This window comes from Orycteropus afer, unplaced genomic scaffold, assembly GCF_000298275.1.
Source record: "Orycteropus afer afer isolate SDZICR_OR568_19922 unplaced genomic scaffold, OryAfe1.0 scaffold00026, whole genome shotgun sequence".
NCBI lineage: Eukaryota > Metazoa > Chordata > Mammalia > Tubulidentata > Orycteropodidae > Orycteropus > Orycteropus afer.
This window is the reverse complement of record NW_006921613.1, coordinates 18,532,656-18,560,248: the sequence shown is the minus strand read 5'-3', so window position 1 is coordinate 18,560,248 and position 27,593 is coordinate 18,532,656. Positions and strand designations below refer to the sequence as shown.

Here is a 27,593-nt window from a genome sequence, read left to right as displayed (position 1 = left end):
TAAAAGGAATTGACTTGTTTTGCCACAGAGAAGCTGAGGAGGAGCAATTAGATATCTGGGTTCCCTCACCTGAGCTAATAATCTGTCCCCCTCAAACCAATACAGTATAAAAGGAGAAACTGCCTCATGGGGAGGGGAGAGAGGAAGTGCGGCTGCTGGCAGCTTTCAGCCTTCCTCGCTGCAATCTCAAGGACCCTATCACATTCCACACAGCAAAACGAAAGCCTGAACTTAGAAGGCCATTCTAGGACTATGTACCCAGCTATGTAAAGCAAAATATTACCTCCAGCTACACACTGTACTCTGCTAGAAAGGAGGTCTGGGAATAAGAAAACTTCTCTATCTCATTCCATTGTCAACTTGTGCTGTCAAGTTGATTCCAACTCATAGTGACTGTGTTTGACAGAGTAGAACCCATACGGTTTCCTAGGCTGTAATCTTTACAGGAGCAGATCATCAGGTCTTTTCTCCTGAGGAGCCACTGGGTGGGTTCGAACCACCAACCTTTCTGTTAGCTTAACCCTCGTGCTACCAGAGCTCCTTATATATGTCTTAGTGCCACCCATAGACTGATTCTGGGCGGCTGCCCAACTGGCTTTCCCTATGATACAAATCTGATGGCTGGTGGTGCCCTGATGCTCAGTCTCAGCTGAGGTCTGAAGGGGCAACGGCTTCACACTGCAGAGGTTCGGGGCAGGACGGATTTGCTGAAGGGGTCCGGAGGAACAACCCAATTATAATCTACTGCTCAGTCTCCACTGAGGTTCAAAAAGGAACTGAGTTTATTGTATTATATAGAGGAATTTCCTACAGTCTTTAGGAACACTTTCCCACTATGAGGGAGTAGTTACCATGTTGTTAAAATCTCCTTCCCTGGGGTGACATCTCTATAAGGTCAGATCTGAAAGGAGGACAATGAGCATCAAGCAAATCCCAGTTGTTCAGAGAAATCCCAAAGAGAAGTGGAGCAGCTGGCTGGCTGGGGTAGGGTCTTCCTTGTCCCAGAGGAACAAGCCCACCATGACCTGTGTGTGTGTTTACCTGCAGGGGACTGCTGGTTTCTTGCAGCCATTGCCTGCCTGACCCTGAACGAACGGCTGCTTTTCCGAGTCATACCCCATGATCAGAGTTTCACCGAAAACTACGCAGGGATCTTCCATTTCCAGGTGAGTTAACAGGAGTGTGGTTAAGAGGGCTAGCTGCAGTCCACTCACCCCAGATGTAATTGGCCTTGACTTCCCAGAGGTTCCACAGGAAAGGCTCCACCCACTTTCCCGTTGGTGACAGTAGGCAGAGACCCCCTTAAGGCTTCAAGCCTGTATGGAAGCAGTTGTTTATCCTCTCCCCTACTCTTACTACCCCCCGCCCCCCACATACACACACCTTCCGCTTTGACCCAGAAACACTGGAAAACATCCTGTATGCTGGCATGAGGGTCTATTTTTGCCTCTAAAGTTGGCTGGCTACTGTGTTACTGCCTGCTGTCCTTCTCAAGTAGGCCCCTAAGATATTAGCACTTGGAATCTGAGGCCCTTTGGACTGTAAAGGAGCCCTCAGCTGAAGAACTACAGCTCCTGTTTACTTCTTTCTTTCTCTTTAAGACAGGTTTATCACTTACCTCTTCTAGGCCCTGGGAGAAAAGTCTGGTTAATCAATCTGGGGGCCAGACTTCTGGTTGGGCCAGGACTGAGCTTTTTGGTTCCAAAATCAATCCAGCCACTGGAAATTTTCAAGGTCTAAATTGTCCTGGCACACGAGATTCTGGCGCTGGCCCAGAATTGAAAGGAACCCCATATGTAGGGATGTAACAGCTACTAGGGTTCTATAGGGTCATTCCCAGCTCTGAAGGCTCCTTAACATTCCAAGACTAACCCAAATCATAAGTTGACGTACCTGCTGCTCTTGTACTTTAGGACTGAGGCCTCAAAAGAGTTTTTCAATTGAAGTACCTCCCAGGCCCAGCCTCCTATTGCCCTCTAAGCACAGCTGAAGCAGCCAGGTCCTGAATGTTGTTTCCTCCCTGTGTCATCATGCTACTAGATTCCCTCTGATATTTAAAGAGTCGTGCCAGGGTACGACTGTTGTCGTTAGGTGCTATCAAGTGTATTTTGACTCAGCAACCCATGTAACAGAGTAGAATTGCCTCAAAGGGACTTCTTGGTACAGGTTATGAACATCTGACTTACATACAAGCAGCAGTTATGAACTAGCCCTAGTAAAGCCTATTATATTAAAAATTTGAGGTATATACAGTGGTTTATGATAGCAAACAGGATACATTGAGATGTGCATCAAGATATTATTATTATTATTACTGTATTAGGAGCTCTGGTGGCATAGTGCCTAAGGCACTTGACTGCTAAACAGAAGGCTGGTGGTTCAAACCCACCAGCCACTCCTTGGTAGGAAGCTTGGGCAATCTACTTCTGTAGGGATACCACCTTGGAAACCCAAGGAGGGGTCGCTATGAGTCAAAATTAACTCGATGGCAATGAGTTTGGTTTGGTTTATTGCTGTATTATTGTGTTAAAGATGTTTTAGTGTATCTGAAAGTGTGTCTTTAATGTTTTTTATGCATAGAAAGGTACACTATATACTATATACTAAGACAAACATTTGACTAACTGATGTTAGATGTAAACCATACCTAGCTATTCTGATTTATGTACAAATGTGACTTAAAGATAGATTTAGGAATGGAACTGGTTTGTAATCCCAAGACTGCCTATATTGACAACATATGCTTTGCATCACTTTTCTGTTTTGGTCATCCTTCAGCAACAATTTCTGTATTGTTTGTCATCAAGAAATACATAAATCAATACATCACCTTCATCCAGACCAACAGTTCTCAATCTTGGCTGCACATTAGAATCATCTGTGCACCTGAAAATACTGACACCCAAACCCCACCCCAGACCTACCTGAGCAGGGTAGTGAGAATCTCAAGTCCTGACATAGTCACTGAGCCATATGCATATCAGTGCTGGGCTGGAGTCTATGGAGGAGACAAAGTGGTAGGTATCTCACGCAAGGAGAAGTTAGAGATGGATTTACACACCCTGAACCCAGAATAGCAGGAATAAGCATCAAAATGCAGAGCCCAAGAAATGGTCTTGCTTTGGGATTCAAAAAATTCCTAAGGAATGTGAGTGTAGGGACATGCTTCCCAATGGTAACATGTGGATGTGACTCTGTGTTTGATGCTTTTGTGCAGTTCTGGCGCTATGGAGACTGGGTGGATGTGGTTATTGATGACTGTCTGCCAACTTACAACAATCAACTGGTTTTCACCAAATCCAACCACCGCAATGAGTTCTGGAGTGCTCTGCTGGAGAAGGCCTATGCTAAGTAAGGCAACATTTTAGAATGTGTCTCAGAGCTAGAGGTGAGGAGGTGCCTGCAAAAGCCAGCCAAGGTCTCATTTACAGAAAAATGCATGCATCAATGTACATACGCATGTGCATATGTGTGTGTGTTCAACTATGACACAAAGTCAGAGAAGTATAGGTCCAGGCAGCACCAACTCTAACTAAAAATACTCATTAAAGACAAGAAGTAAAGATTTGAGTGAGAAATCTTTAGTTTTCCTCTGTGAGCTCTCTAAATTTACATTAATCAAGACTCTTTCAATCAACCCTTTCATGGCAGTGTTGAAAGTCTTGGATCAGAGCATGGTACCTCTGGAGCTCAGAATGCAAAGTTTTGGTTGGCTCAACCTCATGACTCAACATGAGTATGTGAATAAGGTCATGTTGTCTGTCATCTTAAAATGAACATCCCACCTGCTAATGGCTTCAATGCAGCCCTGCCTCGAGGTTCAAGGTGTCTTGGAAATGAAGTAGGAAGACCTGGTTCCAATCAGAGTTCTTCTTGCTTTCTGTGGCCTTGAATAAGTCACTTAGCTTCTTGGGCTCAGTTTCTTCATGGTGAAGAAAAGGAATCAAATACCCATCCCATTAGTTCTCAGGGGTGTTAAGGAATTGAATGGAAGAACAAGCATAAAGTGCTGGGGACAGTGAATCATGTTTCCTGGAATCCTGTGATCGCAGATTGGTCCTTATCCTCTTTCCAAGGCTCCATGGTTCCTACGAAGCCCTGAAAGGTGGGAATACCACAGAAGCCATGGAGGATTTCACAGGAGGGGTGACTGAGTTTTTTGAAATAAAGGAAGCTCCCAGAGACATGTACAGGATCATGAAGAAAGCCATCGAGAGAGGATCCCTTATGGGCTGCTCCATTGATGTAAGTCTGGGGTTGGGGTAGGGCGCTGGGCAGAGAACAGCTCAGTGTCAGGAAGCCCTTTACCAACTGAACAGCAGTATTGATCTTTCTTCTGAGACAGGGCAAATGTTTTGTTTTAGGAAACAGGAACTGGTTCTCAACTTTGGAAATTGGGAATTTTTTAAGGTATTCTCAATAAAGGGATTAGGCAAGTACATTCCAAGTCCTGGTATTCCAGTGGAAATAGTTCCAGAGGCCCGTGTCAGTGCTGGGCTTTCTTTCCAGTGCCAGTCAGTCCCAGCATGCCCTGGTTACCTAACCACATATTTGGCTGTGGACTAAGAAAGCCTCCTAGTCATTGAGCGTTGACTTACCCCTCACTTGGAACATGAGCTTTGTGTTGTTATCTTGGGAGAAATCAGCCAGTAGTCCCCTTCTCAGCACAACAAGGTGGCATGAACTGAGCCAAGAGGAGAGATAAGAAGTTGGCAGACTATAGCCAGACTGCCTGAGTTTCAAGTAATACACTTTCCCTAGAATCAGCTCGATATAAAATAGTCTTGGGGATTTCCATTGCTGAAGAAGGGATCCAATCTGAATTCCTTTTCTTTCCTTTCCCAATGGACAGGAAACCTTGGGAAGATCAGTTAGCATAAAATACCATCAACAAACATTTTCTTCCTGCATCACTTTCTTTCATCTTTTCTCCAATCATGCTCTATTTATCTCTTCTCTTTTCCTTTGTCTGTCCTCTCCCTTCTTTCTACCTCCCTCCCTTCCCATTTTCCTGTTTGCTTTCTCTCCCTCTCCTGATTGTCCCCTGCCTTTCCCATTGGGCCTCAGGATGGGACGAACATGACCTATGGGACATCTCCTTCTAGTCTGAACATGGGGGAATTGATTGATCGGATGGTGAGGAATATGGATAACTCACGGCTCAGAGACTCAGATCTTGACCCAAGAAGCTCAGATGAAAGACCAGTCCGGGTGTGTATGCCTCCAATGGTCAAGACTGACCATCCTTCCAGCCTGCATGACTCAGTCCTTTTGGGAATAGACTCCCCTCAGCACCCAGTGCCTTACCTGCAGATCCCCACGTGGGGCCTTCCAAAAGGTCCAGGTTGAAATTCACTCCAAGGCTTCTGAAGAAGGCTGGAGAGACAATGTTTGGAGGGATTCCCTGTAGGAATTCCTTCTTACTCATTGTCCAGGTGTTTTCTCTGACAACAAATTAATAGGAAGAAATACAACAAAGACTTCATTTATTTAAATTAATTCATATATTTATTCAGCACTTATTTATGGAGCTCCTACTATGTGCCAGACACTATTTGAGCACTGAACAAAACAGTCTCTTCCCTCATAGAGCTTCTATTCTAGTACTTTCAGAAATAATTCGTGCTCATTGAAGAATACCAAGTCATGCAGAAAAACACAGAGGAAAAATTATATTTTCCACATCTAAAGATAACCACTCTTAATATTCAGTATCTGTCCTTCTAGGATTTTCTTTTTAATGTATGCACTTAATCTACATTTCTCTTTTGAAAATGCTGTCATACTGTGTGTACCTCTTTGCAGCCTGATTATTTTTAGTTAGTTTTACATTCTCAATAAGTCATTAAGTATTCTCCTATAATATTTTGTTAATGGTTGCACAGTATTCCAACATGTCATAATTTACTTTACCCTGTTATTGGAAAGTTAGGTTGTTTCCTTAAAAAAAAAGTTGGCTATTGTTTTTAAATGGTATAATGAACACCTTTATGGATACATCTTTATGCACATCCATGATCATTTCCATAGGACAGCCTACCAGCAATAGAATTGCTGGGTCAAATGATATGCTTAGGTAATACCAAAAGAGTCATTTCAAGTGGCCTCCCAGATCTGGAACTGAAGATGAATAAGTCTCCTGAACTTCCCTTACCCCTTCATTCAGCACAGTCTACGTCATTTGAGGACTAAGATCTGAGAGAGGCTAAGATGTCGAAAGCTCTGGCTCCATCTACATCCCTTACCCAGAGTAAGACTCAGGAATTCTACAGCTGAGCTTAGCTTTGGGAAGTTCCCCTTGGATCTGTTATGTTACCAGGCAAAGTAAAGCCACAGAGGTTCTGTCTTGTCTTACTGGGTTTTCATGATCCTACTCCTCTGCCCTGGATCCTCTCTGGCTACAAAAGAAATTTCTGAAAATAGAGGAGCTCCCCCAGAAATCTGTTGTTGTTGTTAGGTGCTGTTGAGTCAATTCCAACTCATAGCAACCCCATGTGACAGTATAACTGCTCATAGGGTTTCCTAGGCTGTAATCTTTATGGAAGCAGACTACCACATCTTTCTCCCATAGAGCTGCTGGGTGGGTTCAAACCACCATTTCAGTCAGCAGCCAAGCACCACCAAGGCTCCCTTTGCAACCTTAGACACAGTCGTGTCTGAAGAGACCTCTCCTCTGCCCTCCTCGGAATTATCTCTCTGGGTGCTTGTGGCTCTTGATTTCTTGAATACCATGTTCTAGGTGGCGCAAACCATGTGTGGCTCGATTCCTAACTTCAAAATGTGTGGTTCAAGCCCACCTAGCAGAATTGTGGAAGATAAGCCTAGCAATCTGCTTTCGTTAACACTACAGCCAAGAAAACCCTATGGAGCAGTTCTACTCTATAACATAGGCAGTCACCATGAGTCGGGTATCAACCCAATGGCAACTAATGACAACACAACAGGTGGGTGTAGAGGAGATGACAGGATTTACTGTTCTAGGAATAGTAAACCTTGAATGACCTCAGGGGAACAGGAAGCCCAAAGTCTAGAGCAGCCTCCATCTATTGCCCTTCCTCTCTTAAAGCACCCTCAGAGTCCAGAAAGGAGGGGCAGGGACACTCTCACCCACCTCACATCCTGGCATCCACGCTGCTCTTTGATGATCAGAACAGAGCCTTCTTAGGGTGACCAGCTCAGGGAAAGCATTTCTCTGGAGCAGTGTCTTCTGCTTTCTCCAAAGTCCAGTAACTCTATCTTCATCCTGGTTCCTCTTTTGTTCTCTCAAATGTCCAAGGGACATTTTAAAGCAATTAACCAATATCCACTGCTTAAAGTTTTTTTAAAACATATAAAAATCAAAGTGTGCATAAAAGAAGGTAGTGAGACACTTCTTCATCTGTAGTTAACACTGTATTGGTTCCCTTCCCACTTTCATAAGTCTGCAACGCAGCCACATGAAAAAAAAAAAAAAAAAAGGTCCAGTGATCAAATACTCTTATTTGTGAAGCACATTTTCAGAGTGTGAAATAGTCCCTTTCCTCACAGAACCTAGAAAATAATTCAGAACTTCGTCTGCAGGCAGTAAACTTTCAGCTCCCCAATCTTGACAGGCTGTCTGGTTTTTCCTCTACAGACTATTGTTCCCGTTCAGTATGAAACAAAAATGGCCAGTGGGCTGGTGAAAGGTCATGCCTACTCAGTTACTGGGCTGGAGGAGGTAAGCCTGGCTGGGGTTTTGTGGTACTTGGCTTCCTGAAGTCAGGATTAGCTCTTGTGCTCCTTCACTATGTGCAGAGCCTAATCAGGGGTTCCACTTAAGGTTCAAGCAGAGTGCCAGGGACTGGAGGTGCCCATATGAACTGGTAGGGGAGCCCCAGTGGTGCAGTGGTTAAGTGTTTGGCTCCTAACCAGTGGTTCAAACCCACCCAGCATCTCTGTGGGAGATAAGACCTGTCTGCTCCTGTGAAGATTACAGCCTAGGAACCTCTATGGGGCTGTTCTACTCTGTCCCATAGGGTCTCTATGAGTTGAAATCAACTTGACCACATACAACAATCCGAACTGGTAGAGGTGCATCTTGCTACAAGATGGTACATAGTTTATCTTTATTCTTAATGCTAATGATGGCAATTTAGCCAATGTTTTCAAGAAACAAATGGAAACATCACTTTGGTTTTATAAAATTGACTTAATGAGCTCTCATGTTTCTTGTTCTTTCATGTTCAGTTACCATGTTTTGTTTCCTCTGGAACTTCTGGGATTTACTGGATCATGAAGGAGACAGGGACCTTGTCAGTCCTTGTTGCTCACAGCTGGATAGGTTGTGCTGTGCACAAAGGATGGGCAAAGAGGGCAGTCTGCTGCAACAGCCCATTGCAGGAGATGGGAGGAAGGGGCACCTTTCTTTGATTGGTCCACCTAGAGGGGGCATCTTTCCCTATGTCCTTCACCAGTGGTGGAGTTTTTCTAATCATACAAGACCCTGAATGTGCTAGCAGGGTGCTACTGTATACGTCCTACCCCTTTCCCCATTGAGCTCGTAAAATCTGGGGATGTTCCCTGCAAAATCACTTAGAAGATAGAAAGATGATGGTCAAGCCATGATTCCTGCAGACTCAGTCCCAGGGTTCTTACACTCATCTCCCACATTCCATAAAAGATCCTGATTAATCTCCCTGATCAGGGCCAGAGAGGACAGTGCTCCTGTAAGGGAGTGAACCACCCCTGTCTTAGGCCTTTCCAAAGAAAGGGTCCAGAGCTTGAGAGCTATTTCTTTTTGCCCAAGACCATATTCAAGAATGAGAAAGTGAAGCTGGTGCGACTGAGGAACCCCTGGGGCCAGGTGGAGTGGAATGGTTCCTGGAGTGATAGGTAGGTGCTAGGACCCAATGGTGGGGGACAACAGGGTCTGGGCCAAACCTGGATTGAGTATCAAGCCATGAGTACTTCCAAAAGGTTGGTCTGAACTCACCCTCAAAATGAATGATCAGTATAGAAGAGAGGCTCAGAGGGTGGGCTCCAGGGAAGGGCCATAAGTGGAGCCATGGAACGATGGACCCACAGAGCTTGCTGATGGTTGCTGACTGGGAAGGAAAGATTCTAAACAGCAAGAGATAAGCCCAGTTAAGATGGGAGTCTTAATACAAGGGCATGTAGTGTGCAAGTAACTTCCCTTTTGGAGTCTCTGTTGCTTGTCTGTCAAATGGAAACAATATTAGCACTCAACTCATGGGTTGCTATGGGGAGTAAATGTGGTCATGTATGGAGGGTACTTAACCAGTGCTTTTTTCTCTCCTGGCTGTCCCCCTACACAAGCACATGGGTCCATTTAAAGAATTATACTACTTATCACACATGGTGGGGTAGGCAATGGTGGTTCAGAGGTAGAATTTTTACCTTCCATGTAGAAGACCCAGGTTTGATTCCTGGCCAATACACCTGAAGCCCACCCACCAATCAACTCATCTGTCAGTGGATGCTTTCATATTGCTATGATGCTAGAGGAATTATTACAAAGTTTCCAGAAAATTTAGAAAACTTCAGCCTTTCAGTCCCACTCTAATCTCTGGCTCCTGATTGCTTTTACTGAGTGGAGGAAGCCCCTTGAGCTCCTTTTTTATGCCCAGAAGATGGATAGCATGGGATTATGGCCAGGCTAAGGCAGAGTGGCATATGTCTGTGTGTGTCCTTCAGTCCTGTTCTTACTTCTACATACCTCTTATCCCAATGCACTGTAAATCTTGGGTCATTGAGCCTTTCATCCAGTCAGCAGATATTTACTGAGCACCTACTAAATAGGAGGCACAGGTCTAGACCCTGGGGATATTCAGAGAACAAGCAGCCTCCCTCAACAGGCTGTGATAGATGCTGATCCTGTGTCCCACTGACTCCTTCACATGCAATCTTTCACTCATCCTGCAAGAATGCAGTGCTGACTATATGCCAGGCCCTATCCTATCATCTGGAAATTTAGAAATGAGTACAGGAGACACAGATCCCTCAACTTCATTATACTTCTCTGACACCTATTGCCCCAACCCACATCAGGCCTTCTCTTTCTCCCCCACCAATAATTTATCTGTTTTCCCATTAGTTGGAAGGACTGGAGCTTTGTGGATCAAGATGAGAAGGTCCGTCTGCAGCACCAGGTCACTGAGGACGGAGAGTTCTGGTGAGTCTAGGTCCCATTGGATCATGAAGGCTCAAGGATGGAGCAGGAAGCTTGAATCTCAAACCTCAGCTCCCGTGCAGAGGCCATCAGACTCCAGGCCTTGGCAAATTTTAACCTATTTCTTCTTCCCTGAGCCAAGGTCCAGGAAGGAAGAGGCTCTGAGAGGAGCCTGCCAGGTCACAGTGATGACTGAGTCCCAGGACCTGGTCAGCATACTGTGGCTCCTGCTCATTTATTCCCTTCCTTGAGAGCACTCTGCTTTGGTCATCCTGGCCTTATACAGGCTATTTTTCTGAGCCTAGAATGCCAACTTCATCCTCACTCACATTATTTCTATTTAGTCTACAAGTATCAACTTAAAGGAAATTTTCTAACCCAAACTAAACCAAACCCACTGCTGTGAAGTTGATTCTGATTCATAGTGATCTTGTAGAACTGCCCCATTGGGTTTCTAAGACTGTAAATTTTTATTACAGAAGCAGACTGCCATATTTTTCTCCCAGAGTGGCTGGTGGGTACGAATTGCCAACTTTTCAATTTGCAGCCAAGCGTTTAACCAATGTACCACCAAGACTCCTTGGACTTTCTAAGGGACCCTCTAAATTTATACAGAACTCGGGTTGTTAACCTGTTTTTGATACTGCTCAAATTCTCCTTAAAATTGCTTGCTTAATTGTCCTCCTCCAAACCACATCTCTTTCGCCTGTACCCTTGGTGCTCAGGGTTGAGGCATGCAGTAATTTTCTGGAGAGTTGAAGTTGTCCAGTTCTCCCAACAAGGGACTTTGAGTTTGAGACATTATTGGAAGAGAAGACATTTGGGAGTAGATATATCAGAACTGACAGTGTTTACCGTAAAAAGGAAGGGCTGGGTCCTCCCTGGGACCATTATCAAGCTCCTCTGAACTATTTTGTTGGGCTGTGCTAATGATGAAGTCTTGTCCTTCCCAGGCTCTCCCCATCTGTTCCCATGAGTCTCTCTCTTCTTCCAACCCTCAGGATGTCATATGACGATTTCATCTACCATTTCACAAAGCTGGAGATCTGCAACCTCACAGCTGATGCACTGGAATCTGACAAACTCCATACCTGGACTGTGTCTGTGAATGAGGGCCGATGGGTGAGGGGCTGCTCTGCTGGAGGCTGCCGCAACTTTCCAGGTGGGACACACTCTTGATGGGAGGAGGGGGTCCAAGCAGAACAAGTTTCAAGTAGAATAATGCTAACTACCATTCATTGATGAGCTCTGGTGGTGCAGTGAGTGAGGCATTTGACTGTTAACCAGAAAGTTGGCAGTGCAAACCCACCAGCTGTTCCATGGGAGGAAGATGAGGCAATCTACTTCCATAAAGATTTACAGCCTTGGAAACCCTACGGGGGTCACTATGAGTCAGAATCGACTCGAAGGCAGTGGTTTTGATTCGGTTTACCATTCATTGAATGTCTACTAGGTTCCAGACACACTTTATTTTATTAAGCCCTCTCCTTCTTACTGAGAAGGAAATCACCATGCTGAAGAATTTGCAGCAGAGAGCTATCTCAGAACAATAATCAGTGAGGTTGAGAATGGTACTGGAGGACCAAGTTAACAGCTACTGCAATAGTTCAAGCCAGAAATGCCGTAAGCCTAAACCAAGTCAGTACCAGCAGAAATGAAGGGGAGAGGGCAGATTTAGGGGGAGAAATATAAGGTAATATGGGAAGTGAAGAAGAAAGAAGAAAAAGAATGACTCCAAAACTCCTGGTTGTGGAACAACATTACAATATATGACACACAAGAGAAAAACACACTGTTTTTGTTTGTTTCGGTGGTGATGGTTGGAGGATTGTAGGGAGGGTAGTTCAGTTTAGAAACAGAAAATTTAGGTACCTGGTGAAGAAAGATGTGTAAGAGAGAATTGGATGCACAGATTAGAATGGTACTTGGTTAAATTGTGGGAACTCAATAAACAATTGTGGTGGGAAGGAAGGAGAAAGAGAGAGAAAGGGAGGGAGGAAGTCAGAAGACAGATTGAGGTTGTTATCTCAATCTCATCAGTGTGTAGGGGGTAAACAGTAGAAGTGAATAAGATTGCCTAGAGAGGCAGGATAGGTGGATGAGAGAAGAAGAGGGCCTAGAACCAAATCCTGGGGACCCACAACATTTAAGAGACAGATGAGGAAAGTGAAGCCATCAGTAAAGACTGAGAGTGAAAATTCAGAGATGAAGGAGAGCCAGGAGAAAATGGAGTCACAGAAGCCAAGGGAGGAGTTAGCAGTGTTAAATGCAGAGGTCTTTTGATGAAATCTGGAAAATGTCTGTTCATTGTGGCAGTTAAGAGGTCATAGGTGAATTTCACCAGTTCGGTTGTGTAGAAGGAAGAACAAAGTGATCTGATGGGTCAGGGGGTGGGGTGGGGAAGGGGGAGGAAGTGGAGGTGAGAGGAGAGGAAAGGGGAAGGGAAGAGGGGGAAGGGGAGGAGGTGAAAAGTAAGTAAAGTCATAAAAAAAAATATGAAGTTCTGATACATGCTACAACGTGGAACATGAACCTTGAAATATTATGCTGAGTAAAACAACCCGGACACAAAAGAATAAATATCGTATGATCCTATTTATATGAAATAGCTAGAGTAGGCAAATTCATAGAGACAGAAGGTAGCTCTGAGATTACCAGAAACTGAGAAGAGAAGAGAGAAAGGATTACTTAATGGGTAGAATTTCTGTGGTGATAAAGACAATTTTAGAATAGATAGTGGTGTTGATTGCACAACATTGTAAATATAATTAATGCCACTGGATTGTACACTTAAAATTGTTAAAATGGTATTTTCTATGTTAAAAATTTAACAAAGTAAAATGAAATTTGAACAAATCAAGTGAAAATGATGGCTATAGATGTTTCTCTCCAGAGCCTTGGAACAAGACTGATACCTAGAGGGAGAAATAGTCAGGGGAGAGATTGAAAGGGTCCAGGAAGGAGATAACTAAACCTTACATCATAGAGTGTCATAATCTATGCATATGTCTTATCTTCTCTTCTAGCCTGAAAGTAAAATCCATGTCCATGTTTTCTACATATGTCTCACTACCCCTAATGCAGAGTTTTGCACCTAGTAGACTATTGATGAATACTGAACGTGTACATATTTGCATAGTAACACCATCACTAACACCATGTCTGCTCTCACCACTATAGTCACCATTGCTTTCAATGATTTTTTTTTTAAAAGGCAAAGAGTGTGTATGTGTATTTTAAAAATTCTAATAGGCAAAAGGACATGAGCATCATATGGATAATCTTATCACAACCAGGACATTACAAGTGTTGGGATTAAGAGCTTAGGCTCTGAAGTCAGAGAAACCCAGGTTTGAATTCTAGCTCTTTCACTTACTATCTGTAACACCTTATTAAGCCATTTATCCTCTCTGTGTCTCAGTTACTCTATCTATAAAATGAGGACAATAATAATACCTATCTCACAGGTATTATCTGAGATTTCAGTGAATTCAGTGATTTGATGAAATAATGCAGGAGTGTTTAGCACAGGGCCCAACACATATTAATGTGTTACATTATTAAGAAAGAGAACTATTGATGTTAACACATCCTTTTACCATCCCATTTCAAGAAATAAAGCCATTATTATCATTATTGTTCTTATATTTTATAGTTTTATTACTATTATACTAGCTGACAGACAGGAAACCGCATATCCAAGTCACTGCAGCTCCATCTATATAAGGAAGAAGCTATCCCCCAAATAATTAGGCAAATGCTTGAATCCTTTCTCCATAAATGTGTACTGGGCATATAGATGCATCTCGTTTCCCTTCCTAGCCGTTGTCCATGAGGCAACTCTGAACATACTTTTCCTTTCTGGGGCCACAGACACTTTCTGGACCAACCCGCAGTACCGTCTGAAGCTCCTAGAGGAGGATGATGACCCTGATGACTCCCAGGTGGTCTGCAGCTTCCTGGTGGCCCTGATGCAGAAGAACCGGCGGAAGGACCGGAAGCTGGGGGCCAACCTCTTCACTATTGGCTTCGCCATCTACGAGGTGTGCAGTCCCTAACCTGCTTTAGTCCAAGAAACATGCACCTTCCCAGGCAGGAGGCTTTTAAGGCTTTCTCACCCAGGGAGGCTTCCAAAGGGCTCCTGTGGCTTCCCTGATATGCAGTGACACCCAGAGTCCCTGGTATCTGGCCCACCTGTGTCAGAACCTCTCAGGTTTTTCTAATAAATGAAAATATCTGGGGGTGAAAGTAGATATGTGGGGGGGGTAGTTTCTGCATTAATTGTTGGCATTCCCTTCTTGCAAACTTCTTGTTTCCATTCAGATCTGAAATCCACAGAATTTGAGAATCTTCTTTTTCTGTTTCTCCTCAAGGTTCCCAAAGAGGTATAGAAGTGACCAGAAGCTGTGTGCAGCATTGCCTGGGGGTCACATGTCTGTCTGTGGCACACCAGGAAGCTTCCTGGTGGCATTTGTGGGCAGGACTATGATAGGAAAGGGCCTTGCTGCTTTGTCTCAACTTCAGAGCAGGTGCCTCAGTGTACTGCATGGTCCCCCTGACTACCACCCTCATGATGTGGACTTTCTCCCTTCCCACCAGAAACTCTGCCTGTCACACACTCATACTCACTCATTCATACTCACACAACCATACTCATTCACACACACTCATACTCACTCATACTTACTCATGCACACACTTTCCCACTGTCACTTAGACAACACGCTTAGTCACACCCACAGTCACACATTCTGAGGGTAACTGCCCTCTTAGGGATGGAGGAATCACCGCCCTCAGAGCCCAGCCAAGGCCCCTCCTGCCTCCTTGGGGCCCTTCCCCAGTCTGGAGGTGATTTGGAACTGACGAGCAGCAGTTCTGGTAAGTGGCCCTGAGTGTGGGAATGATAGACTTGACCTTCACTTCTGAACCACAACAGAAGAGAAAATGGAGTAGGGAGCTCCAGGGTTGTGACTGTGAAACGAGTGACCTGGGAGTTGGGAAGGGACTGTGGAAGGGGACTGTGAGCAGAACAGGGCATCCCCCTTGAGGGGCTCAGATTCCCTGGGCTCTTCTCTCCCATAGATGCATGGGAATAAGCAGCACCTGCAGAAGGACTTCTTCCTGTACAACGCCTCCAAGGCCAGGAGCAAAACCTACATCAACATGCGGGAAGTATCCCAGCGCTTCCGCCTGCCTCCCAGCGAGTATGTCATCGTGCCCTCCACCTATGAGCCTCACCAGGAGGGAGAATTCATCCTCCGGGTCTTCTCTGAAAAGAGGAACCTTTCTGAGTGAGTCTCAGTTCCTAAAGGTACCAATGACCCATTGAGAGCTTGGAGGTGTGAGGCAGCTGGACCAGTCTCCTCCAAGAGGCATGGGATAAGATGACCACTCTGTTGCTTCCTTCCTTCCTCCCCACCCCCTTCCCTTTCTTCCTTTTTTCCTTCTTCCCTCCCTTATTTATTTCACAAATATTTATTAAGCACCTACTATGTTCCACAGGAGCTCTGATGGTGCAGTGCCTAAGACATTTGACTGCTAACCAGAAGGTTGGTGGTATAAACCCACCAGCCACTCCATAGAAGGAAGAGGAGGCAATCTACTTCCGTAAAGATTTACTGCCTTGGAAACCCAATGGGGGTTGCTATGAGTCGGAATCGACTCAATGGCATTGGGTTTGTTTTTTGTTTTTTGGGTTTTTTTGGTATGTTCAAGGCACTCTTCCAGGCACTGGAATTAGAGCAGTGAATCAAACAGAAAGAAATAATAGATTTTAACATTGTAGTCAAAGACAGTGAACAGGAGGGGAAAAAAGGAGAGAGAGAGAAAGAGAGAGAGAGAGAGAGAGAGTGGAGAGAGGGAGTTATATAAGTGATAAGAAAAAATAAAACAGGGAGGAGGGATATGAAATGTTGGGGGCAACTTAAATTTTAGGGAAGGTGGCCAGGGAGGGCCAGCAAGTCCATATCCTCCCCCTTGCCCGCTGGGGGTGAGTTCATAGGCCTTGCCACTCTGATTTCTGTCCCTGGAAGAAACACAAGGTTTGTGGGTAGGTGGCGGGTCATGCCTTTGGAGGGCTCTGGGTAAACCCAACAAGAACCCATGTGCCTGGCTTGGCTGCTGGGAATGGTGGCCTACATAGGGTTGGTTCCTAGGGCAGAAGAGGGCAGTGTTGGTTCCTGAGGTTCTCTTGAGGTCAGTTCTGATCACAGAGAAGCCATGTGACTTGAGGAAATCCTCTCTGTGCTTTCTACTTGCTCCTGGTAACACTGAGATCCTGGCATGTTTGTGTTCCTCACAGGGATGTTGAAAATACAATCTCCGTGGACCGGCCACTGGTAAGTGGTACAGCTCTTACATGTAAGAAGATTCAGAGGATCACCTTCCCCAGGCCAAGCAGGAGTCAGGCTGGTGGTGGAGAGAATGAGTGTCAACAGAGGGAGAACGGGGCCTGGGGTGTGATTATTCCAAGTTACCACAGCTTTTGTGTGGCATGACCAGAAATAAACAGGTCCTTGGGCTGATCACTCACTCCAGAGTCTGAGATGTACAAGAGAGTTGTAGAAGGGAGAATGAGTTTGAACAATTAGAGGAAAAGAAAAAGGGTGCATGAAAAATGTATGACAAGAATATAGCAGTTAACATGGATTATGAGGTGCAGTCTCACATAGAGGAAAGAAATCATACAGGCTTTGGAATCAGGGTCAAATCTTGGCTCAGCTGCTGACACAGATGCTTTGTTTTAATATTAAGTGCAATGGATTCTATCCCTATCTTTCAAACATTGGTAATCAGTGTATTTATCAGCAGTGGCTAACTCACAAGCTTATGGGAGTTGGCATGTCACCTAAACAAGTAGAGCAGACAGATGCAGCGGTCTTGGAGTCTCCACTGGCATACGTGTGTTCAGTTCTCAAGAACATTGACTTCAGTGTTGGAGGTACAACTGGAGTGGTGGTGACTGTGGCAGTCTGGAGGTACAAAGAGAGCAGCTATCTCAGTAATAGCTGATTGCTTCCTTGATAAAGTGGGAGGAAAAATGTGGAACACAATTTAAAAACACAAAAATGACCAGAATTACTGGTCAGATAGAGACTGGTGGAATCCCTGAGATTATGGCCTGGGGTTATCCTTTGGGTCTGGAAATGGATTTACTCCCATGGATTGGCTCTCAGCCCAACAGTAGAAAGACCTACAAGCAGAACACCTACCCCTGGGAGGTACATCCACCTACCCTAGGGAAATGCATTCCTTGGATCAGTCACCTATGAGACATCAGAGGGGCAGCATTCACATAGTGGGAAAGCTGGACAGACCGGAATAAGATAAGAAGGGCACATGTGGTCATGAGGAGGAGAGGGGAGGAGAGTGGAAGAGAGTTTTTTATGGTTGGGAATTGTAGTCAGGGCCGTAAAATCAAACGTGCATGAACACATACTGAGAGTAAAACTAATCTGCTTTGTAAATTTGCACCCAAATCATAATTTTTTAAAAAAAGCTGATCATTGCTATAGGGGAAGGACCAGTGTAGCCAGCCAGACCTTCCATTTTACAAAAGAAGCCAAAAATCTAGATTTCCATATTAAATATCCCTGTGTTAAATGCCTGCTCAAAAAAAAATTAAAAATACTATATAAGTTAAGCAAAACTTATTGTTGTTTGGCTGAGCCACTTTTTTTTTGTATCAGTAATCGACATCAGTAAAAATGAAACAAGAGCCAGAAGATCCCTTCCCTTAGCTAGGTCCAGTAAGAGTAGAGCATAAAACAAGCCTCAAAAAATAGCCTCAGCCCATCTCTGGGCCTTGAGTGAGAAGCAAGTTCTTTTCTCTCACTTCCAGCCACTTTGGCTCCATATAACCCAGGTTTCTGGACCCCAGAACCTTACCTCAAGGTGAGGACCAGGTCACAGGGAAGCCAAACGCCACTAGGTTTTCTGGGAACTGCTTTTCACTTATTCTGCATTTGCCTATTTCCTTTTCTTGTGCAGAAAAAGAAAAAAACCAAGGTGAGTGTAACTGGTGGATTGGGTGGAAAGCAAGGAGTGTGCATGTGCATGCACGTGCACCAGACATCTTGTTGCAGCTGTGGGTGTGTAATCATAATAGCTAATACTTGCTGAGGGAGCTCTGGTGGTCCTGTGGTTAAGGCACTGAGCTGCTAACCAAAACATCGGTGGTTCAAACCCACCAGATGCTCCATGGAAGAAAGATGAGGCACTCTGCTTCTGTAAATTTACAACTTTGGAAGCCCAAAGGCGGTTGCTATGAGTCGGAATCTACTTGATGGTAGTGGGAATATTTGCTAAGTGAAAGCTATACTTCAGGCACTCTTCTAGATGCTTTATTTACATGGATTAACTCACTTCATCCTCATAACAACCCTATGTAATTAGTGCTGCTATTATTCCCATTCTCAGAGAAGGAAACAGGAACAGAGAGCTAATTTATTCAAGGCCACACAGCCAATAAGATTCAGAGCAGGACTTGGAGCCAGGCAGTCTGGCTCCAGAGTCTCTGTTCTTAATCCTTATGCTGTACTGCCCACCCCTCAAATGAGATGAGAGATGGCCAACCAGTGAAAATGGGCCTGAAGTAGGGGCCCTGAGAAAACCAGAGGCACTCCTTCTATTTGGTTGGGGTGGGGGTTTTATTCCTTAGAGTACAGTAAGAAAGTTGCCTGAGGGCTTCCATGGAGAGTGATGCCAGCAGCTCTGTAGACAGGACCGCTACTTCCCCTTCTCTCTTTCCCTGCCTGCTCCCCACACCTCCTTTTTGTTCAGCTTTCTCCCGGGAGAATGGGTGGTAGACAATGCCCAGAGGGGCCAAGTTACTGCCAGGGCTCTTTCCAGATAAAGCTTGTTGCAAATTCCCTTTTAGAAGCGTGACCTCCCACCCTGAACCAAGCTATGAAGGGCCCTCCTAAATCCCGGGCTGTGGCACAGCATGTTAGCAGCATGATGGTTTCTGCTTGCTGCGTGTGTCCAGATGGTCATGGTCTGCATGTATCCCCTTGCAAGGTCAAAGGGGAAAGAGAACATTCACCTGCATAGCTCCAGAGTTGATGCTGAACTTGACTGTTTAAGGGGGAAGAAGAAAAGAAAGCTACCTGGACAGCTTCCTCTCCTGGAGCCTTGGGTTGTTACCTTCCTCCACCAATTCACCAGAGCTTCTCTCAGACCCTCTTGGGTCTCATTATAGCCACACTGCTGCAAAGACTTGGTCCTTAAAGTCCCTAAAAGTGACAAAGGGCATCTCAGGAGCCTTAGAGCAAAGCTTCCATCTGGGACCAGGATCCTCCGTATGGTTTTGGAACTTAGTATTATAGTTGTTTAGCAACTCAAACTCTTTCCTACCCCCATCCTCACTTCATTAACCACATGAATTCCCCATAGTCTCCAGGGAAATAATGGCCACAGTAATGAGTACCCCTTTCAGAATTTTGGTTTGACTGCCCAGAATGCCATTCAGAAACGATTGCTCTTTGGGCATCCTTGAACCTATGGGGTAGTAGCTACAGGCATTCAGACAAGTTTTGCTGTTAGAGTTTATGGTAGGGCGTGGGATGATCCATTATAGGGGTCATCAAGTATTGGTGCTGCTTTAGACTAGAGCTTCTGACATGTATCAAGTACCTACCATGTGCCAGACACTGTGTTAAGGGTTTAAAAAAAATTTTTTTTTCTTTCTTCAGTTATAACAGTATCTATGATTTTACAGGTGAGGATACAGATTCAAAGAAGTGAAGTGACTTACCTAAAGACACACAACTAATGAGTGGCAAAATTGGAACTGGAGCCCATCTCTGTTTATTCTAAAACTTGTGTTTTTGGCCCCCCTTCTGGTTCAGGCCCCTTAGACTCCAAGGCCTGTGTTTCTTAGACTCACTTTTGAACTCTGAGATGTGTGTCTGGCAAGAATGCTCCCATGGCCACAACATGTGCACTGGCACACATCCCACCTCAGACTGTGACCCCCCACAAGCATCAGTAAAACCCTTTGCTTAGAAGGCAGAGCAAGCCAGGTATTTTGTGGCCTGCTGGGAGCCAAGGGGCTCATAACCTGATGGTTTCTGCTTGCTGCAGATGTCCGGATGGGAGCTTCACTGTTCATTCAAGCTGTCTAGATGAACCATGAAAGACATGTCAGGTTCTTTTCCTCTAAGAGACTGTGATTACCCCATTATTCTTTGCACTGCACTCCAACCTCTACAGCCTAGCTTTCCTCTGGCTTTTCCTATGGGTGTATGACACCAACCAGCACTGGCATGGCAGGCAGTCTCCACCCCTTTTCATGCCGTCTCACTGGATGAATGAGCCTTTCATATAAATATCCCTTCTATTTATGTAGCACTTTCAATGTATTTGTAGTATAATTTAATATTCCATATCTCATTTGATCTACACAGTACTAAGGGCAAAGCAGGTTTTGTCATCCCCATTAATGTATGAATACTCTGAGGCCACAGAAGTTACGTCTGTCTGTGAGGGGCATGGCTGGAATTCCAGCCTAGTGTTCTGACCTCTCCCCTATTGATCATTTCACTAATCAGTTTTTTTTTTTTTTTCTTCTCAAACTGTACTTAGCGGAGTCCTAGAGATCCCTTGAAGGTGTCTTAGTAGCTGTCATGGTGATGAAGTTGTGCTAAAGGGAAAGAGCTCTGAGCCTCCCCATTAATCAGAGAGGCTTTGCTTTTAATGGCTTTATATGCACTGCACTTCTAGGGAAATTTAATTTGAACAGTCTACAAAACCTTTGAAAATTATTGCACTAGATCATGCTGCTTTTAGCCTTCCTGGCATTTCACACCTACTTCTGTACTTCATAACTGTACCATGTGGAGAAATGGGGAGGTATTGAGAGATAAGAAACTAGGTCCAGAGAAACTTATCATCTTTCCCCAAGGCATACAGCTTGTTAGTGGCCGACATGGAACTTGAACTGAGGTCCAAGAGCTCCTGACTCTGATCTTTTCCTCTTCTAACAGCACAGAGCTGCTCCAGGTGCCTTAATGCACCCCTCAGCCTGTAATCCTTGCTTCTTTCTTACCCTCTCCCTACTTTCCTCCTGTCTTCAGCCCATCATCTTCGTTTCGGACAGAGCAAACAGCAACAGAGAGCTGGGTGTGGACCAGGAATCAGAGAAGGGCAAAGACAAAACAAGCCCTGATAAGCAAGAGAAGTCCCCACAGGTTTCTGGAGCATGAATGGGGTGGCTAGCATGCAATAGGGGTCCTCCTACGCTCTTGGGGTCCCAGAGGTAGGGTGGCTCTTTGACATCTAGAGGTTTGGATTTGGCCCACTGACCTTTTCTCTCAGAAGTAAGTTGCCCTAAAATTTGAGGTGCTGCTTGGGTGAATGTCTTGGGGTTTATCCGCTTTGCCAAGCCTGTCCTAGGGAAGAGAATGACAGGCTGAGCCTTCCCACTGGTACTTATCAGCTAGGACAATGACAGGAGGAGGCAGGGCCTGGGACAGAATCAGCTTGACCCCAAACAACTCTTGCCTTGTGTTGTCTTCATGGCAATGGGGAGATAAAGAACAGTAGCAGAAGCAGGGTCCTCCAGAGCTCTGGGGAGGGTATTGGATTGGGGTGGGAAGAGCTGGTGGCATAAAACTTAGCAGGAGTGAGGTTAAGGAGCAAAAGTCACGGGCAAAAATCCAGGGCCACCTCCTGTAGCCTAGAATGTGATGTGATAGTGTGCGTGTGTGGGATGGGGGGACTCCTCTGAAGACTTGGCCTTGATGACAAAGGCGTGGGGAATCAGAATGGCCTGATGATTTTTGACCAGCTGGGCTTGCTTGGTCAGGCTTAAACCAGTGGAAGGGTTCTAGCTGGAGGGAGAGTGGGGAGAGGGATAAAGGAGGCTGTCCACATGTCTGCATGGCTAATACATCTCCTTTGGTTGGGGTGTGTGGGTTTGGAGAGGTATGGAGTGAGAAGTTGCTGAGGCCTAGATGAATACCACTCCAGCTCACCAGGCTTCACTACAGCAGAAGAGCATTTGCCCCTGTACCCAGCTTCTGCTGCCACCCAGGACTGCCACCCTTCTGGCTCCACCAGCCCCAAAAGAACATTCTTCACGGGTCTGTCCATCTCCTTGATTTCTGTAAACTAGTTTTCCTTTGTTTTTCCATAGACACACCCTGGCAACATTGAGCAGGAAAGTGAGGAACAGCGGCAATTCCGGAACATCTTCAGGCAGATAGCAGGCGATGTGGGTACCTCCAACCCCAAGGCCATCCACAGTTGCTCACCTCTCACCTTGGTTAATTACTCAAGTTAGGAGTTATTTCAATATTGTTCAGAAGTCACTTTTGGCTTTTGGTGGAACCAGGGATGCATGTGTGTAGCACAAAAATCCCCACGCTTGTGATACACAGACTGGGTGGATCACAGGTCTTTTTGCTCCGAGGGACCCACTGCAGTCTGGACAGCTGATGGTGCAGAATCAGGCCCCTCAGAAAAGCCCAGCTTCCATATGACAGAATAGCGCTGACAGGGATTACATGAACATGGACAGCTGGGATTTGTTTGGCAAAGCCTGTGTTCCATCAGCTGCTGTCCTCTTGAACCATGGCTCTTTTCTCCTTTTCTCCTCAGGACATGGAGATCTGTGCAGATGAGCTCAAGAATGTCCTTAATACAGTTGTGAACAAACGTGAGTGGCTCAGACAGAATGAGGGGGAGAGGAAGGGGGCCCAGTTATCTGAAAGTAGTTCCTCACTCTTCTCCATACCCCCCAGATAAGGACCTGAAGACAAAAGGGTTCACGCTGGAGTCCTGCCGTAGCATGATTGCTCTCATGGATGTATCCTTCCTGCCACCTCTTCCCAACCCTCCATCATCAGCCCCTGTGCAGCCCAACAATGAGTGCCCAGTCAGGCAGTGGGGCACACATTTGTATTCAAGGAAGTACTTTAGGAAGTCCTGAATCTGTACATCCTGATGCTGGCCAGATGGGGCTGTTTGAAGGGGCAGGAGTTGGGAAGGAGATTGGGTTTTAACAGGCCTCTAATCCTGGGGTCCTGCCAAACAAAGGTGGTTCTTAGAAGGCAGGCTCCTTGGGTTATAGAGTAGGCACTAACCTTGATTTGGAGGAGTGGAGGGAATGTTTAATACCCAGATAGGGCAGTGGGTAGGATATCCTGGGCATAGCCTTCCTAGAGAGCCACCTTCCCTGTTGAACCCCCTAGACATCCTACCCCCAGACAAGGGGGATTTTGCTATGTACTCTGTAGCCCTGACCTCCCTCCACCAGACAGACGGTTCTGGGAGGCTGAATCTGGAAGAGTTTCATCACCTCTGGGAGAAGATTAAGACCTGGCAGGTGAGAAGAGAGAATGAAAAGTGGGAATGAAGGAGTTGATTCAGTTTAGTGAGTTGATCTCTGTCCTATTTTCTATTGCCAGAAAATTTTCAAACGCTATGACACAGACCACTCTGGCACCATCAACAGCTACGAGATGCGAAATGCAGTCAATGATGCAGGTGCTGGGGAAGAAAGCGGGTTGACAGGGATGTGGACTGGAGCTCAATGGAGCAGCAATGAGGGGGCAGGGGCCAAGACTACTAGGGATTTACTGAAGGAAGGAAAAAGGGCTTCTCATTTTTCTTTTCCAGTGCACAGAGTGGAATGAGAAAGAGGATAGGGCCTCAAGGAGCAGGGAAAATAGAATGCAGGCCTAAGGACTCAACTCTACTTCTTCCTCTAACATGATCACCCTCCACAGGATTCCACCTCAACTGCCAGCTCTACCACATCATTACCATGCGATATGCAGACAAACACATGAACATTGACTTTGACAGTTTCATCTGCTGCTTCATCAGGCTGGAGGGCATGTTCCGTAAGTGGGGCTACCCTTCTCTCTTGTACCCTTCCAGCCTGCTCTCTCTGGGATAGCTGTGGCAGTAGAAATCTGAGACTGATAGTCTTTCAGCCTACTCTACCTAGGCTGAACAAAGGCAAAGGCCCTCTTTAGACCCAGGATGGGATGACAAAGGGAGGGTTACTGGTGATACTGTGCCTGGCAGATATTTTTGCTGTAGGGCAGCACTTAGCACATGGCCAGCCCTTCTAAGAAAAGTTACAGTAGTGGAGGCAGGGTGAGCCTCTAACTGGCCTCCAGCTTGTGCCTTCTTCCCACAGGAGCTTTCCATGCATTTGACAAGGATGGGGATGGTGTCATCAAGCTCAATGTTCTAGAGGTAAAGTATGCACAGGTAGCACATGCCCTGCACTTAAGATTCAAGAGGGATGGGTCAGTGAACTGTGTGCTCATCACTCTCCAATGGTGGTGGAGGACAGGATGGGAGAGGAGTCTAGAGAAGGGAAGCCCAGCAGGGATTATGGCTCACAGGAACACGTACTGGGGGAAGGCTCCAAAGTGGCCTCAGTTCCCAAAACTGAGTTCCCAAAACACGTACCTTCCTAAGAGACTGGGAGACAGGAGGCAGTAAACCACTGCTTCTTAGAAAACAGTCCCAGTGTCTGGCGTGCTGAGGCTGTTCTCTTTCTCCCTACCCCGTTCGATTCCTTGGGCTGGGGTCTTTGTTTTCATTCTGGTCTTGGGACTTGCTCTTTCAGTGGCTGCAGCTCACCATGTATGCCTGAACCAGGACAGCCTCATCCAAGGCCATGAAGGATGACTGTGGATTTCAATTTTACCCAAAACTGCTAGAACCACTTACCTCAAAGGACCTAGTAGCTGCACCCCAAACAGGTCTCCAGGAGCCTATTTCTCATGCCTCTTCCACTTCATTCCCCACTTGGCTTCATGGCATCTGTTGATCTTTCATGCTCAGCCTAATCCTTTAGTAAAGGAATCCAACTTTGTCCTTTTGTGACACGAAGGCAAGTACCTCTGAGGTTTACTCTGAATCTGAATTGACTTGGCTTTGAACCACTTGCAAAAGTTTTGACCTCTCCTTAGCTGTCTGCAGGGGCCACTGCCAATGGCACAGTCCCTGGGTGGTGCAAACTGTACCCAACTACTAACTGAAAGGTTTGAATCCTTCCAGAGGTACTTTGAAAGAAAGGCCTAGCAATCTACTCCCAAAAGATGACAACCACTAAAAACCCTACAGAGCACAGTTCTGCTAACACATGGAGTCAACACGAATTGGAATTGATTTGACAGCACTGGATGGTTAGCTGGTTGCCAGTGGCACTCAGCACTTCCTTGTGCTGGAGCCCTCTATCACCTTTATGCTATCCCAACTATGGGACAGTAACCAAACTATCACTGGGTCTGCCTAATTGTCTCAGAATAGATCTGCTCTTGGGTAAACTAACTCGGTGGAACAAGACTGGCTACTTTGGGTTGTCTGACTCATAAGTTTGGCTGCATTCTGAAAAAAGTTGATCTAAATAAAGACATGTGTATGGCTAGTTTCATTGTGTTTAATTTTCTCACATTTAGATACCTGCCTTAGCAAGATACTGAATGGCTTCCAATCTTATATTCACTTATCAGTTTCAGGATAGAACAATGGAAAAAACACCCTCTCTGAAAAATTCAAAAAACCCAGAACTCAAACCCTACTTTAATTATGTCTATTTCTTGAGCATAGGAATCATTCAGACATTGTCTAAGCATATGAACAAGAGGAACGGCTGTTGGTGTAGAATGGGTCACCTGTAACTGGAGGGGCCAGTTACCTGAGTGGAATGGAGAAGAGAAGAGATGCAGTTTTTAATTCTAGCTCCTCCACTAACTACCTGACCTCCTGCATGAGCTTGAACAAAATATTCTTACATACAGTTGTTTGCCATACTCATCTGGACCATGGACTACAGCTTATCTATAACTCTCTTACATTTTCCATCCAGTTTCTTCTTGCTTTTTATATCAGCATGGAAGAGAAAGGGTTGGCTACAAATATGCAGACAAGATAAGAAAAGCTGACAAGCAATTAGTAAAAGTACTTTATTTTCCTCTTGTATTTGCTTTATATCTCATTTTACAAAGTTATGAAGTTCACAGCTTTATACCAAAATGTAAGAAGGCTAAGCTATTTGCTTATAAACATTTTTTGCAATTAAGTATCATCTGCTTTTATTCTTCTAAATCCATATTCAATATATTAAAAAAAAAAAAAAAAAGTTCTGAAACCAGGATGCTGGAGCAGCTCTAGGGCATATATTTCTCTTAAACAGGAGAAAAATCTTCAACAGCCCTTCCTCCTCGAGCCCCTCCTCTCCCAGTTCAATGAGCTACTACCTTGAATTTAGGGAGGATCTGGGGAACTTTAGTCACCATGAGACCCAGCTGGGCCATTTACTTGGGGGTTGGAGGTAAGGTTAAAGGATATTGTCAGGTAAGTAACAGGTTTGGTTTACATGAGGAGCTCATATCCAGTTGCATATGGAACTCAGCAGGACCCAACTCACCTCCACTACAGGATCTATTCCTATCCATTAGATTTCTTTTCTTAAACTCTGAGGATCCTGATGATGTGGGGCAGGGATGAAAGCAATGTTCCTAAGTATGTCAGGCATGGCCTTCACAACAGCTCTACAAACTCTCCTTTAGGTAATGAGAATAAAATTTTCAAGTAAGCGTATTTAAATTGCAGTTATCTAAGCAAACCAGAGGGTACAGTGCTACTGAAATCCTACTTCTCAGTATATGTCAATCTGCTCTCTAATGAATTCCCTCCATAAAAAAAATACCATACCAATCCACTAAGTGTACACCTACCCCCACCAAATTATCCACATGCCTAGTCACTAAAGTTGTCCATTGTATAAACTTCAAAAACAAGAACTCTTGAGCCTTTCATCTTAAGGACAATTCATCTCAAGGCTGTTTTGGAGAAACTGCTTTTGATATATTTTATTCTTCCTACAAAGCTGACTTTTATACCAGCAAAAAAAGCATGATATTCCAACAATACAAATTCATAATCTGGAGACCACTCTACAAAGACAATGACCAGAAGAGCCCTTATAGTTGTTTCACTCTGAATTCTTGCTTGTTACCTGCATGGGGTTAGGGACCATGGCTCTGGGAATCATTGTCATTTTGTGTGATTCCTCTGACTTTGTGGTTTTCTTTTCTGCAATAACAATGATAGTCATGGAAATCTTTTATGCTGTCCTTAATGGAGTGATAGCCCAGTGTGGGATGAACCAGAACATGCGGAGAACCATGAGACCAAGACGAGCAGCACCAAGGAGGGAAGCACTCAACAAAATTCAGGGTCCTTGATGATAGAGGAACCCACCTCCATCACTTGGCTATAACTGTCTACTGAACCTGCTATCTGTGGCCTTGAAATTTTGAGTTTCTTGAGCATTGTTTTTAAATACTAATAAACTCTGGCTTTTGAAAATCTTAAAAAAAAATGATTTTAAAAAAAACCCTTTGCTAGGCAAACAATCACTTATATAGCAATAATACTGCCCATACAGCATAGGTAGGTCCACACTGAACTGTTA

The 27,593-nt window shown here is 45.0% G+C and overlaps 1 protein-coding gene across 1 annotated transcript in view; it reads left to right on the top strand.

Moving 5' to 3' along the window:
* Positions 1 to 24,764, top strand: part of CAPN3 (calpain 3) — a 46,129-nt gene extending 21,365 nt beyond the window's left edge. The window contains exons 3-24 of the mRNA XM_007935279.1: positions 1,048 to 1,166; positions 3,218 to 3,351; positions 4,077 to 4,245; positions 5,068 to 5,211; positions 7,616 to 7,699; positions 8,768 to 8,853; positions 10,076 to 10,153; positions 11,152 to 11,312; positions 14,024 to 14,193; positions 14,524 to 14,535; positions 15,233 to 15,441; positions 16,452 to 16,488; positions 18,140 to 18,157; positions 21,226 to 21,339; positions 22,287 to 22,364; positions 22,751 to 22,808; positions 22,894 to 22,958; positions 23,409 to 23,477; positions 23,560 to 23,638; positions 23,881 to 23,997; positions 24,300 to 24,358; positions 24,738 to 24,764. Coding sequence (XP_007933470.1) covers positions 1,048 to 1,166; positions 3,218 to 3,351; positions 4,077 to 4,245; positions 5,068 to 5,211; positions 7,616 to 7,699; positions 8,768 to 8,853; positions 10,076 to 10,153; positions 11,152 to 11,312; positions 14,024 to 14,193; positions 14,524 to 14,535; positions 15,233 to 15,441; positions 16,452 to 16,488; positions 18,140 to 18,157; positions 21,226 to 21,339; positions 22,287 to 22,364; positions 22,751 to 22,808; positions 22,894 to 22,958; positions 23,409 to 23,477; positions 23,560 to 23,638; positions 23,881 to 23,997; positions 24,300 to 24,358; positions 24,738 to 24,764 — 2,087 coding nt within the window. The remainder of the gene's footprint in view (positions 1 to 1,047; positions 1,167 to 3,217; positions 3,352 to 4,076; positions 4,246 to 5,067; positions 5,212 to 7,615; positions 7,700 to 8,767; positions 8,854 to 10,075; positions 10,154 to 11,151; positions 11,313 to 14,023; positions 14,194 to 14,523; positions 14,536 to 15,232; positions 15,442 to 16,451; positions 16,489 to 18,139; positions 18,158 to 21,225; positions 21,340 to 22,286; positions 22,365 to 22,750; positions 22,809 to 22,893; positions 22,959 to 23,408; positions 23,478 to 23,559; positions 23,639 to 23,880; positions 23,998 to 24,299; positions 24,359 to 24,737) is intronic.
* The last annotated feature ends 2,829 nt before the right edge of the window (positions 24,765 to 27,593 follow it).